Below are 14,314 nucleotides of genomic sequence, written 5' to 3' on the forward strand. Positions count from 1 at the left end.
TCTGTCTTAGATACGAAGAAGTCTATGAGCTCCTCATACTTGGGGCTGGAGATAAGGGTCAATGGGGAAAAAAAATTGGGCACAGTGTAAAACAGGCTACCAATCCGATATCAGCACATTTTGCGGTACTGGCATTGACCAATTTTAACTCCACTGTCTGCAAAACAGGGTCAATAGATTCACCCATGGTGAAGTTTTGGGTGGTCAGGTCGTATCTATGGCTCAATGAATATTCTGGAGGATGGTACAGACTGTTAATTGTATCCATGTGATTTATATCAATTAGTGTTAATTGTATTCAGGTGGTGGGTATCAACTGGGGACTCTCTTGTATCCATTTATAGGAGGGTGCTTATCTAGATACTGCTGGGTGTGTAATGGGGATCTCTGAGAATAAAGGCGAGGAAGCAATTAAAAAACTAGGCTCTTGTATTCTATCCTTCACCACCTAGCTATCCAATTTATTATACAGACTAGGGAAGACTGGAAGAATCAGAAGGGAGGGCAGTGGAAAAGATAAAGGGGTGGGCTGAGTTTAAATAGACCAGTTCATGAAGTGTGAGCTGGGAGTAATGGTTATGGGGAAGAAAGGATGAGACATTTGAGTTTGCTACTTGCTCCCCATTGGCTGCTGCTCCTCTGGGAGAGACAGTGACAGGTACTGTGATGGCTGTTGCAGAGAATACCAAGAGAAAGGCAAAGGGAGGCTGTGGGCCTGTTCAAGAAAGAATCAAGCCTGGGACAGAAGGAAGAGAGAAGATATGTTGCAGAGTAGTGTCGAGTTCAAGAGCCGGAGAAGGGGAAACAAAACTGAAAACATGAAAAGACCAGAACAGGGCCAGGAAATGACTTAGTGCAGCTCGGGGAACTCAGGTCCAGAGCAGGAGGCAATATGCACATGTGAGTAGACAGAGGGAGACCTTTGATTACATGGAGCAGTGACAGAAAGCTAAGAATGGTAAAGAAGATTCTTAGGGTATGATCTTGATATAAGGGGGTAGCTAGCCCAATAGCTTGAGAGCCTGGCTAGAAGGGGAAGCTGAACTTTAAACAAAAAATAAATAAACAACAACTCTGGACAGTTGCTGGATAATTGTATAGAGCTGCAGTTTATTCAGCAGTGTAACTACACAGATGTTGTTTATTCAGCAGGATGCAGGTTACTCACTGAATAACTGTATGGGGTTCTTGTTTATTCTGCAGGGTGAGGGTTACTTGCTGTGTAACTATATGGAGTTATTCAGCAGATTAAGGGTAAGAGGAATATCACTGCTTAAAAAATTTAATATGAATTTTAAAGATGTTGTTTTAGCTGGCACAGCACTGAGACCCAACCATTGACCGTGAATTTCATCGGAGCTGCTCCTGCTCTGCTGCCATAACTTCGCTGGAAGTGCGGTGGAAATCCTGCTAGTTTCGATGGATTTGCAGAGTAGTTATGGTGGTGGAGCAGGAGCAGCTCCAAAGAAATTCCCAACCATTGTGATTGCTGCCTATATTCCTCTGCAGCAACAAGCTCCATCACCACAGCTCAGTCAAGATTTACTGGAGCCTCACCAATGAGGGCGCTAGAGCTCCAGTGTCAATCAAGACCTGTATTCAGACTGTTGGTCTTCTGTAGAGACCAATATTCCACCACAGCAACTGGGCGATGACTGGGAATTTTTTGAAATTTTTATAAATCCTTCAACTTAATAAGCTATCATCATTGGCGCAGCATTACTCTGCAGTCATCTTGCAAACTATTCCTTATTTACTGGCCTAACATCACATTTCTTTCAATGAGCAAGAATGAGACTGTCACAAATATCACTATTAATTAATCTCGACGTAGGCAGCATGGAATGATTGGAAAATGGCGACAGCCATTAGTGACCATTTCTTGTACTATGTTTACCAAGGATCTTATCTAATCACAGCTCATCTTGCTTGGGGGCTGGGATATCTAAATAGCAGATCATGCCACTGCAGACTGCAGTTATCCCACATAGGCCAAGTGTAAGGGATATTGCAGCTGTTATTCTCCAACTTCTCCAAACCAATTTAGAAGCATCACACCACTCACAACATTTATGACCAAGCACAGAAACGCACCCTATAAGACTTAAAAGATGTTAACGTAAAAGTCTTGTTGCCATGGTTTCAGTAACCCGTTTCCGGTCCGCCTAACAAACGTGGTCTCTTTCTCTCCCTTTCTCGATCGTCCATTTATATACAGGTCAATGCAGCTGCAAAGGTCCCAGCTCGGTAAGTGATGTCCGAATGTGATGCCATCCACGACTGCACGGGGCTCTGCGGCTTAGAGTCAATGAGGTCAGTACTGTGGACTGAAAGATGCTGAGAGTGGTTGCCAGCTGGGCCCATCGATGCCTTGCTTTGGGAATTGTCCTGGGCTGTAATGGGTTAATAAATATAATTAGCAAGACATACACACAAACACACACACAAACAGAAATCTCATTTTTATTCAAAGCACAAATTGTTTATTTTGATCACATAACTTTTTTGTGAATTTTGTGTTCATTGAGGTGAGGGATGTTAGTTTTGGCAAATGGTATACTTTCCATTCAGGCCGCCAGTGTCTCCACAAGCACTCCCAGGTCAGGTACAGCATAGGTTAGATGGAAGGTAAAGTTCCCTTTCTATTACCTCAACTAGTACTCCTTGGTATAGAGCAACAGGGCATGGATGCAAAGTAAAGCTCCTTTCACACTGTTCCATCGAGCACTCATAGGTTAGCCATAAAACAGGTTAAATGCAGAGAAAGCTCCCTCCACTCTGCCTCAACAATGTGCCTTGCTCCAACCTCAGAAGAGCACCTCTTACTGCATCAGTATGATATTATTCCACTGCTCACACTAAACATCTTGTGGCCTGTCTGAGTGAGATTGCCAATTAATACTAAAGTAGGTGTATTTTTGTGCTGTGGGACCGATGCCCACTAAGAATTTTATTGCCTAAACTCATTTCATGTTGGACACTTGCAGACAAAAGAGATTTTCATCCCATCAGTGTGGGCTAGGTTAACACATACTGTGGAAACAAGACCCAATCCACTCTCAGACAACACTTGCCACTCTTTCCAGCCATTAGATGTGCTATCTAAAAGCTCCAGCAGTTGAATGCTTCACTCCTGAGGCACAGAACGAACATTTAAATCCCAGGCTGTGACTGACATTCAAGCATGTCTGCCCCTTCCCTGAGTAAAGAGGAGAGCGGCTCAGTGTTTCACCAGCTTTCAGCTAAAGTAATTCAAAAGTACACAGCACAGCAACAAGAGCCTCCCGTAATGAGAGGAAGGGAAGGAAAAGTAACTGTCAGGAATCCCCACACTGGAGCTTCCTCATCAGCTTATACAAAAACAGCATTGATAGACCCATGTCGACATCTATAACCCAGGCTGTACCATTCTCCCCAGCAGAGGAAGCACAATGCTAGGGGTCTAAACAAAGAGGCTGTGGAGGAGCAATAATGAGGCATCATTTATTAAAAAGTAATGTTCATGTTTTTAAACAGTCTCATTGACCGCCTGAGGAACATACTTCTAAACATATTTGGGGGAAAAAAAAGCAAAGTAATTTTTGAGGTGGTTTCTCTGACAAGGCACTATTGTCGCAGGTTAGGAATGCGCAGACTACAGAACTACACACTGCTGCACAGCAGAGGAGCCCCACAGCTTCAACACTGATGTGTCAGACCCCCAGCTAGGGGCCCCTTGTGACGTCACTCAACTCTGCATCTTGGTGGATCAATCAATGAGCAGTACCTACAATCTGGGGGAAAAATAATGTTTAAAAAAAATAGAATCCAGAGGCATTTCCATGGAAACAATTGAGATAGTTTGTATAGAAATGCTAGCCTTGACAACGTGTCATATACCTTTGTTCTGTTAAAAGATTTAACATGACCTACTCTTCACTATCAACCTTCCCCTAACCTCTCCCACCAAACAGCACACCCACAAAACACCCCCCGCAGGCCAAAAGCACAGAGCAGTCAGCATAGGACCCCTGTGTCTTTATCAATCCATCATTTGGTGACAGGTCCCTCCAAGTCCCTGTTGTGGCCAGCAGCAACACCCCAGCTTTACACAGAGGAACCCTCTCTCTGCTGGCAAGGGGCATTCTCTTCTTACTAATTAGAAACCCAGATTACTTAGATGCACATCAATCAGCTCTGCATAATTATATTAGTACATAATAAACTTATATAATACTCAGACACATCAACTCTACATAATAAATAAATATATATATATATATATATCACAATTTTGTTATAAATTCTAAATAATAAAATACTCTTGTTATTAGAGAAATATAGATGCATTGACTGGACAATCAGGGCACATCTAATGCAGATCGACAGATGGGCAGATACAAAGATAGATAAACAGACAAATTGGATAAACAGATATGCACTGCCCCTGGGCTAGGAAGGAAAAAAATCAGCCAATGTTCCTGCTTCGGATCAAAGTTGGGTGAAGACAGGATTGAGTTGAGCTGTGATGTCCTCCCCAGTCAACCAGCCTGAAGACACTCACTATCTCAGCTCGCACAGGGTGAGTAGACAAATGGGCAGTGATATCAAAGTGCTGCCTACACCTGTTACCCCAGGAAGAGTCGGCACCTTCAGGAGAGGATGGGAGAAAACTGCAGGGACATAAAAGAAATCTAATCTTTAAGTACTTCCAACTTAGCAGCAACAACAACCTGGCAGCAGTTTGCAGCCTGCTGTCACCCTGAGCATGAGTGTTTAATTACAATTAGGAGGCCTGCTCCCTTTACCCATCAATCTGACATTTTATGAAAAGAATGATTTATGTTTTTCCAGAAAAAAGGGTACTATTATGAGTCAGACAATATTTCAATATTAAAGTGGAAAAAGGATAATTTATTTTTGCCTACTTTCAGCACAGACTGTTCTTGGCTGTTCTCGGGACTCTGTCCCTAGAAACAACATTATCCAACAGCACAGCATGTCCTGCTGAAGGTCTTCTTACCACTCGCACAGAGTCGGTGAGGAATTCAACAATACTGAGATGACAGGGCAGCAATTCACTCAACTAGGAACAGGCTTTACATCCGGAAATTAACTTGACTTCGTTGCTGGCACTGTTGCCTCAGAGTTGGAAGGTTGTTGGTTCAAGCTCCACTCGGAAACTTGAGTACACAAGCGAAGCTGACACTCCAGTGCAGTACTGAGTTAATACTGCAGTGTCTGAGTTGGTGTACCTGCAGATGAGATATAAAACCAAAATTGGTGCCAGTATCAGAGTGGGTCTCCTTCAGATAAGATATTAAACCAAGACCCCCTGCTCAAGTGCATGATAAAGATCCCATGACACTATTTGAGAAGACCTCAGAGCCTAGATAGTGTTCTCGCTGGAGATGTGTCTCAGCGAGGCTTTTGCCTGCCAGTGTGACCCGCTCTTACCCTGTCTTATTTTATTTGGTCAGGATCATTATTGTGTTCATGAGGCCTCCCCATGCTAACACCACTCACGTTGGGTGCTTACCTCAGGGTTGGCAAAAAATCAGCGATGCTGCAGCATGTAACTGGCTGCAGATGCTTAAAGGGGCAGGCCACCAATGCAACATCTTGGTAGATATGGATACAGGAGTGGGTGATTGCCTGATTAGTCTCATTGACTTGCATTTTTCCTCCTCAGCCTCCTCCTCCTCTTCTAAATAGCACCAATAGTGGAAAATCCCTAATAACACCATTACATCCTCTGATGAATGATGAAAGGTACAAAAGGGAAGCCCCAGAGCACAAGGAACAGTGATAAAACTAACAGTAAGTTCTAGATGAAATAAGAAATAATATTCCCAATGATTAATTGGAAATAAAGTTTTACCAATTTAAATATCCTGTGAAAGTTCCCTTTAATTGTAGTTCCACCTGTCTGCAGCTGCTTAGCAACACTGAACACCTCTTATACCAGCGTCTAAAGGGACCACGTGGGAAATTGGACAGTTGACATCACAGCAGCATTTAAATGCAATTTATATACAGTATTTGGACACGCGCTTCCAGCCACTCATCTCAATTGTGGAAGAAAATAGCGAGGGATGTTTTTAGGGGCAGAGATTCGGCAGAAGGCCTCACCGACCTATTTTCCTCTACCGGCTGCCCAAAACCACGTCAAGTCAGGCAGAGGAATTGTAGTCCCCCACCCACCCCTCAACCATGACAACCAAAATCAGATCAACTGGTCGTTCATCTTATTGTTTGGATCTTGCCGCGTGTAAAACTGCTGCCACGTTCCATTGCATTTGGTATTGCATGTGAAGTACTTTGAGATGTGAAATGGTGCTATGTAAATGAGGCAAAGTTTTGGTTGATTCCATTGGGTACGGTAGCATAGTGGTTATGATACTGGACTAGTAATCCAGAGGCCTGGACTAAAATCCAGAGTCATGAGTTCAAATCCCGCCACGGCAGCTGGCGAATTTAAATTCAATTAATTAAATAAAAATCTGGAATTAAAATACTAGTATCAATCAGTAATGATGGCCATGAAACTACCGGATTGTCGTAAAAACCCATCTGGTTTACTAATGTCCTTTAGGAAAGGAAACCTGCTGTCCTTACCCGGTCTGGCCTATATGTGACTCCAGACCCACAGCAATGTGGTTGATTCTTAATTGCCCTCTGAAATGGCCTAGCAAGCTACTCAGTTGTAAAATAACCTTCACCACACAGACTGCAGCGGTTCAAGAAGGTAGCTCACCACCACCACCTTCTCGAGGGCAATTAGGGATGGGCAATAAATGCCGGCCTTGCCAGCAATGCCCACATCCCATGAACGAATAAAAAAAAAATCTGGAAAAGAGCATTGCTTACATGGTATGTGGTATAAATTAGACACAGGAAGGGGATACACAGACTTCAGGGCCAGCATTAGGAATACAAAGAGTTAAGCCGTTTGTTACGAAGTCAGTATTACCCGATGTGCCCTGGTGCGGTTTCTGCACTATACCTCAGCCAGAGGATTGGGATTCTACAGACCAGACTTAATTTGAAAGGAATCCTGCTTTTACTCAATAAAGAACCATATGTTTGTCGTCAGTGTGTCCTTTAAAGATGGGTCACACATCCCTTGCTGCTTTATGCCAACAGACCCTTAGAAAGCCTACAGGACCTGACAGCACAGGCAGCTTTTTCAGGCTTCGCTGATAGGTTGGAGAAAGCACACAGAGGCTAACTCTGATGCAAAACACCTGACAAAAATAGGCTGGCAGCTTAAAGAGTACAAGAAATAGGAGCAATGTTAGTGTACTAGAGTACACCAATCACTACATCTGGGAGTAATGTACATAGTACTGTCCTTTCTATAGCACTCTCTCCTCTATAGTATATCCTTCTCTATAGCACTTCCTTCTCTGTGATCTGCTTATTGTAAGTATGCACTGAAGGTAGGGAGGTACCAAAGAGGTGTCCTGCACTTGCCTGAAAGGAGGCCTTCATGAAGGCCATGACACTGTGTGCATGGGTCTGGGTGTTCCCCAGACATTCACAAATAGGTGTTCGTGGTCTGCAGGAACATAGATAAGGCTAGATGTGGGCAGTCTACCTCGGTTGCAGTCGAAATTGCCTCACATCTATCTTTTCATTCCTCTTCTTCCTCCTCCAAATTCACTAAATAACACAGAGAATAATTCTCAAAGGAATAATTCCCATATCCCAATTTTTGATTGCAACAACTATACTAAAAATCCAAGCCAAAAAAATGCAAAAATAAAATGGGTGTAGGGTGGTGAATTAGGATGACAGTATCTCTCATCCACTTCCCTTTGAGAACGGCTCAATGTTGGGAGTTTGGGATTTACCTAAAACAGTTCAAAAAACTAAATGCAACTCTCAGTAATCCACTTTGAAAGTCTACTTTATGAAGTGACCATGGGTTAAATACAGTTGGTCCCCCTTTAAAGAGTGACTTTCTATTTGATCTCAATGGGCTTGACCCTCATTGCCTATTTCATCTGGGTGAACTGAGAGGACAGCACTCCTGCCCGCACTCATTTTACTGATATTAGCATACATTGTAAAATTAAAATAAAGCTCTCAAAGATTGCATCTGTGCAAAATGTGTGGGGGATCCAGTGATGTGGATCTCCACCTGATTTCTCGACCCTGCTCACCCACTCGACGATGGTATCATCGGCTATGTAGGATGGAAAGATTGTCCCATAGTTTTCTGTTTGCTCTGAACTCACTGTATGGGCATCTTTTGCAAACAGTGTTTATGCCTGCGAGGCAGAATGGTATCCAAGCCACAATAATTCAAAAAGTGTTGGCATCTTGCATTGTTACTTGAGCAATGAGCTTCACCTCAGGAGTGTTGGCCAACCACCTTTGACACAGTGCTTCTCATCTAGCCTATTGCCTGCGATAAACTACCATTAATAACACTTCTCTCATTTAAATTATAACCTCTTCCCACTCAATAAAGAAACCATTCGAGTTTTGTCAAAAACTCAAGTTCTTCCCAATAAATTAAGGAGCCGCTCAAGTCCCAGTCAGATTTCATCACATTTACGCATCTGCAGCACTCTCTAGCCAAGGGCAATACAGTAAATTAAGGGACTAACACAGATTCCATTGGGAAGCCGACATCTAATGAAATGAAGACTAAACTCCCAAAGGAGTTAGACTGGGCTGAAGATACCTCATATCTAATGAGCACAGAGCAGTTACCAGAAGCAACAGTACCAGGGCCACTGCTCCAGCATACATGATTTACATTTTTCCGTTTCATTTTCATTTGCTCCTCTGAATAAAAGTATCATTAGAACATTCCGTTACCTCAGAGAAACACACTCCCACCCCCAAAGCATCTCATTATTTACCGCAGTTATAAGTATTGAGTGTCTCATTTTGATAATCTTTGTCGGAGATGAGTCAATTACACACACACACACACACACACACACACACACACAATCACTCACCCTATCTGTAGTGAACAGATTGGATAGCCCTTACCCTGCTGAACAAATGGCAGCTCCACACAGTTACACAGCAAATAATTGTTACCCTGCTGAATTAGCAGGAACGCCACACATTTATACAGTTACACAGCAAGTTACCCTTACCCTGCTGAATAAACATTTAACAAACAGCAACACCATCTCCTAACTACAATGGGAGAAGATATCAGAAGCTCAGCTGGATCATCCTGTTAACATTCTCTCTGTAGAGCGGCATATCACAATTGCAATCTCTGGAATGTAAATGATCTGTGTTTAGGAGAGTTCTATCCAGCTGATGTAACTCATTCGCTGGTCGAAGTTGATTGCTGAGTATTTGCTCCGTATCTATCTTAGGAACGAGACTATTGACAGCCCCGGCTGTTTATACTGAGCCAAATTTAAGGAGCTGGATGCGAGTCTTTGAATATTTCTGTAACAATTCCAATATCCATGCAACTCATTATTTAAATAAACTGTAACTCTCCATGTTCCACTTTTAGGCTCCTCTACTGCATGAGATATGCTCCTATTAGTCCTCTTTTTTTCCCCCCATTTTCTCTGCTTTTTCTCCCCTCTTCTCCCAAAGGTACTGACATGCTGTGGCCATGGTTCCACAGTTCCATAGTGCCAAGAATTTTTCCTTCCCTCCCACCACCTTTGAACACCGTCAAGATGGGAGACTGTGCCTCGAGTCTCTTCGGCAGGACGGTAACAGGCAAAGGCTATTGGAATGACGAGCCCATTGCTTTTTACCCACGAAGCGCTCAGGCATTGTAACTAACTGACCATTCCCATTCCTTACTGCTATCCTCTCACCCCATATTGCGCCACTTGTTTCTGTAAATGCCAGTCAGTCCTCACAGGGTTAAAGTGGCAGAGAAAAAACAAATCAGCTGTGCATATCAAAGTTTTAATAGAAAATTTCACTCTGGTCGCAAACAATACAGAAGCCTAATATCACTGGGTTGCTGGCACCAGCATTCTACCCCGATTACACAACTGCCTGGTAAAGATGGAAAGGTCACCATGGGTCAAACTGCGTCTGGGTCAAACTGTGCCTCTGAAACTCTGCTGGAAGAATCTCAATCCCAGTTTTTTCTCACTGCAAACAGAACCCTCTCAGGTTCCTGAGATCTGAGAGTACATCAGTGCCAGTGGTGGGACTCAGCAGTAAGGCTAAGCAACCAATGCACTAGTGACCCCCATGGTTTGACATAGGGGGGGGTGGGGTCGTAATCTCATGAATGCCCAAGTTTAACGCATTGTAGCTAAGTAAGACATGATTTAAAGCTGTAAAAACATTTCAGTAAGTGCTTCTGCACTTTCTTTTGCCTCAACGCATGAGGAGACTGATAGTTATTTGGCACAATGGAGGGCCAGCTAACTTAAGTTAAGCGCCTTGGGACATTTTACTCCATTAAAGGCACTATATAAATGCAAATTGTTGTTGTGCAGCCCGACAACCCTCCGAGATCTCTGCACTCTTCCAATTCTGGCCTCCTGCGCATCAGATTTTAATCGCTCCACCATTGGCGGCCGTGCCTTCATTTGCCTAGATACTAAGCTCTGGAATTCTCTCCCTAAATCCCTTGGCTGCTCTACCTCTCTCTCCTCCTTTAAGATGCTCCTTAAAACCTACCTCTTTGACCAGACTTCTGGTCACCTGTCTTACTATCTCCTTATGTGGCTCAGTGTCAAATTTTGTTTGATAACGCTCCTGTGAAGCGCCTTGGGATGTTTTACAACATTAAAGGCGTTATTTAAATGCAAGTTGTTGTTAAGTTATGCTGGCAGCTTAATGCTGCTCCCTGTGCGGAAAGAGAGACTGCCTGAATGCCTTTCTGCTAATAGTAAAATGCTTAAAAATTGCACTTTGAAAGTTCCTAGACGTGTCTCATGATACCATGGGAGGTGAGGAGCTCGAGTGATGTGAGACTCCCTCCTGGAAGACTCTCACCCAGAAGTTGGCCCCTGTAAATATAGTGGCTGCCCGAGCATTGGCATTGATGGGGCGGCAAGTCTAGCGATCCCATTTTAAGGCCAGTAACAACAATTTCGGCAAGTTAAAATCGCCTTCGATGAAAAGTAAAATCGGGCGTGTTGTAAAACGGGCGCCCAACCTGATCCCATCAGTTTCCCCGCCGGGTGGGTTCGGTTAAAATGGATCCCCATCTTTCGTTGCATTTCATTGAAATTGCTGCAAATTGAAAAATCACAAAAGATGTAGCTTCCACTAAAAGCAGCAACTCCTGCTCATGCATGGTGCGATTCCTTTAGTTTTAGCCTTAGAAAAATTATTCTATTTAAACACAATTTGGCAAACATCAAGATGTCTGGAGTCAGTTTTTATAATAATGAATTCAAATTCACACTTAAATTCAACACCATTTCCTCTCTAGCTACCAGTTTAACATATCTGCAAATCCTGTAGTCACAGGGGGCCCCTGACTCAAGGGAGTCTGACAGAGCTTCAATGCAGTGTGTCTCACCAGATACGAATCCTGAGAAAAAAATGTTTTGTGAAATTGAGATGGGTCTCACCATACCACTGGGAACAGGGCGAAGGGGACTGTCTCACCATTCTTTTATTGCCACGGGCTATATACCATTCTCCTCTTCCCAGCCTCAACGGATCAGGATGAAATTGTCTACCGATGACAGCTCCTACTTTGCCAGACATCTGCTGACGCCAAAACCTTCTGGTATTCGCACACTATGGGGTCAATTTTGAGTGCCCTCGCCTGGCATTAACAAGGCGGTAACGGCCTCAAAATGGGGTAGTCGTCTTACTACCCCATTAACACCAGCAATGCGGCCGGCTCCATTTTAAAAGGGGCCTATGGCCGGGTGTCCAAAGCACCCGCCTGTTTCAGAATATGATGTAAATAGGACCCCAATTACCATTTTAGGTAGAAACTGGTCACCATTGTTAATGGTACAGAAAGGGAGAGTTAGACTTGGAAGCTTGAGTTTGATTCCTAGTATCAAGTGATATTCAAGGCAAGATTTTCCCAGGTAAAGGATTTGTGAGTGAAAGTCAGGTTATGTGCAAGTGGTGAGGGTAGAGGAAAAAGTAACTGGAGCAGATATCATTTGTCACAGCAGTCAAGCATACAGCCTGGTAGCTCATTAAAGAAGAGCAGGTAGCAGATTTAAGGAGGAGCAGTAATAAAATAAAACATTTTCAAAAATGAAATTAATATGATATCATCTAGTTCCTCCCAGGTTCTATGGTCCCCTAAATCATTGGGTTTAATGAGTATATCAGAGACTTGCAGTAGGAGTGGGGCATATCACAATGTCAAGGACGGTGTGGGGTATATCCGAGAGTGTTACAGTGAAGAGTGTGGAGTAAATTGATGACTGTTACAGTGAGGAATTTTTAGTATGTAACAGCGTTACAGTGAGGGGTGTGGGGTATATCAGAGAATGTTACCATGAGGGAGGTGGATTACCTCGGAGAGTGTTACAGTGAGCAATAATTGGATTAATCGATGACTATTATAATGAGGCAGACGTGGTATATCTAAGAGTGTTATAGTAAAGCCAGCATGGTATATCTAAGAGTGTAACAGTGAGGCCGATATGGTATATCTGAGAATGTTACAATGAGGGATGTTGATATATCAGAGAGTGTTACAGTGAGGGATATGGGTATATCAGCAGTGCGGAATAATCCCAGTGGTAGTTATTGGTATTATCACGTTGATGTGAAATTTTCTCAGTTGTTTCTTATTTTTCTCCTCACCACATTCCCTTTTAACTTATTTAGTCCACCAGGGTACAATGATGCCTTTTGCCCTGTTCTCGAATTTTGAAAGAAAAGTGCTGTCACTGTAAACTGACACTTGCTTTGTAAGGTCATTGTCACTGGGTGGAGCCTTTCTTCTGGGTTGTGTGGCCTGCCAGACATGTCAACACTGGGGAAGGTTGAGATTTGTGATCAAAAAGAGTGGAGGAAAATTGTAGGCACGACGAACACATGGAGCTTGGTTCTATTTTTAAGAGGGAGCACCTTTTTGAACCAAATGAATGAGTCTCAGTCCACATGAGTTAGCCTCAACTGGTCTGAGCCTCCATTCAGCCATCTAACCATAATTCCCAGCAGCAAAAAAATGCCATGGCAACCCAAGTCACTTTGACAAGCAAGCACACTTTGGCCTGGATAAATAAGAAACAGCTGAGAGAGATGTACAATCATAAAGTAGAAGGAACACTGAGTTATAGTATTATAGAATTACTTCACTGCTGAGCTCAGTTCACTCCCCTTCTAAAAGGAGGGAAGGGTGAGTAATACGATGGAAAGAATTACTTCACCCCTCCTGGAGTTCCATTTTCCTTGGAATTAGACTTTTGCATAGCCCTGCAGAGGGGACGGTGCCTCTCACACTCCACTGCTCTATCTTAAGAACAGCCAGAGCTTGAATTAGAAACTATCGTCTGGAAAGTTAGATTGAAGTGTTGCAGGAAAATATAACGTGGGGTCTCGGAAGCTTTAGGCTCTGATGCTGTTCAGCATTAATTAAAATGAGATGACAAGAAAATTATGAATGCCAGAAATCTGAACCTAGAAATTATTGAGTATGACATTAGTGTATGGACACTTAGGGGGTTCCTAAAGCATTAGTGTATGGGTATTTAGGGGGTTCCTAAGACATTAGTGTATGGGTATTTAGGGGGTTCCTAAGACATTAGTGTATGGGTATTTAGGGGGTTCCTAAGACATTAGTGTATGGGTATTTAGGGGTTCCCAAGACATCAGTGTATGGGTATTTAGGAAGTTCCTAAGCCATTAGTGTATAGGTATTTAGGGAGTTCCTAAGACATTCGTGTATGGGTACTTAGGGGGTTTTTAAGGCATTAGTGTATGGGTATTTAGGAGGTTCCTAACACATTAGTGTATGGGTATTTAGGGGTTCCTAAGACATTGTTTCTTTCTTCCATATGAGGAGAGGTTGAGTAGATTGGGACTCTACTCATTGGAGTTCAGAAGAATGAGAGGCGATCTTATTGAAACATATAAGATTGTGAAGGGTCTTGATCGGGTGGATGCAGTAAGGATGTTCCCAAAGATGGGTGAAACTAGAACTAGGGGGCATAATCTTAGAATAAGGGGCTGCTCTTTCAAAACTGAGATGAGGAGAAACTTCTTCACTCAGAGGGTGGTAGGTCTGTGGAATTTGCTGCCCCAGGAAGCTGTGGAAGCTACATCATTAGATAAATTTAAAACAGAAATAGACAGTTTCCTAGAAGTAAAGGGAATTAGGGGTTATGGGGAGCGGGCAGGAAATTGGACATGAAGCTGAGTTCGGATCGGTCAATGCCCTGTGGGTGGC

General features: G+C 43.1%; 1 protein-coding gene across 1 annotated transcript in view; it reads right to left on the reverse strand.

Moving 5' to 3' along the window:
* Nucleotides 1-1,109: 1,109 nt before the first annotated feature.
* Nucleotides 1,110-14,314, reverse strand: part of mn1b (meningioma 1b) — a 97,249-nt gene continuing 84,044 nt past the window's right edge. Inside the window, exon 2 of the mRNA XM_068005920.1 lies at nt 1,110-2,393. Coding sequence (XP_067862021.1) covers nt 2,209-2,393 — 185 coding nt within the window. The 3' untranslated portion in view covers nt 1,110-2,208. The remainder of the gene's footprint in view (nt 2,394-14,314) is intronic.

Source organism: Heptranchias perlo, chromosome 25 (assembly GCF_035084215.1).
Source record: "Heptranchias perlo isolate sHepPer1 chromosome 25, sHepPer1.hap1, whole genome shotgun sequence".
In the NCBI taxonomy this organism is placed as follows: Eukaryota; Metazoa; Chordata; class Chondrichthyes; order Hexanchiformes; family Hexanchidae; genus Heptranchias; species Heptranchias perlo.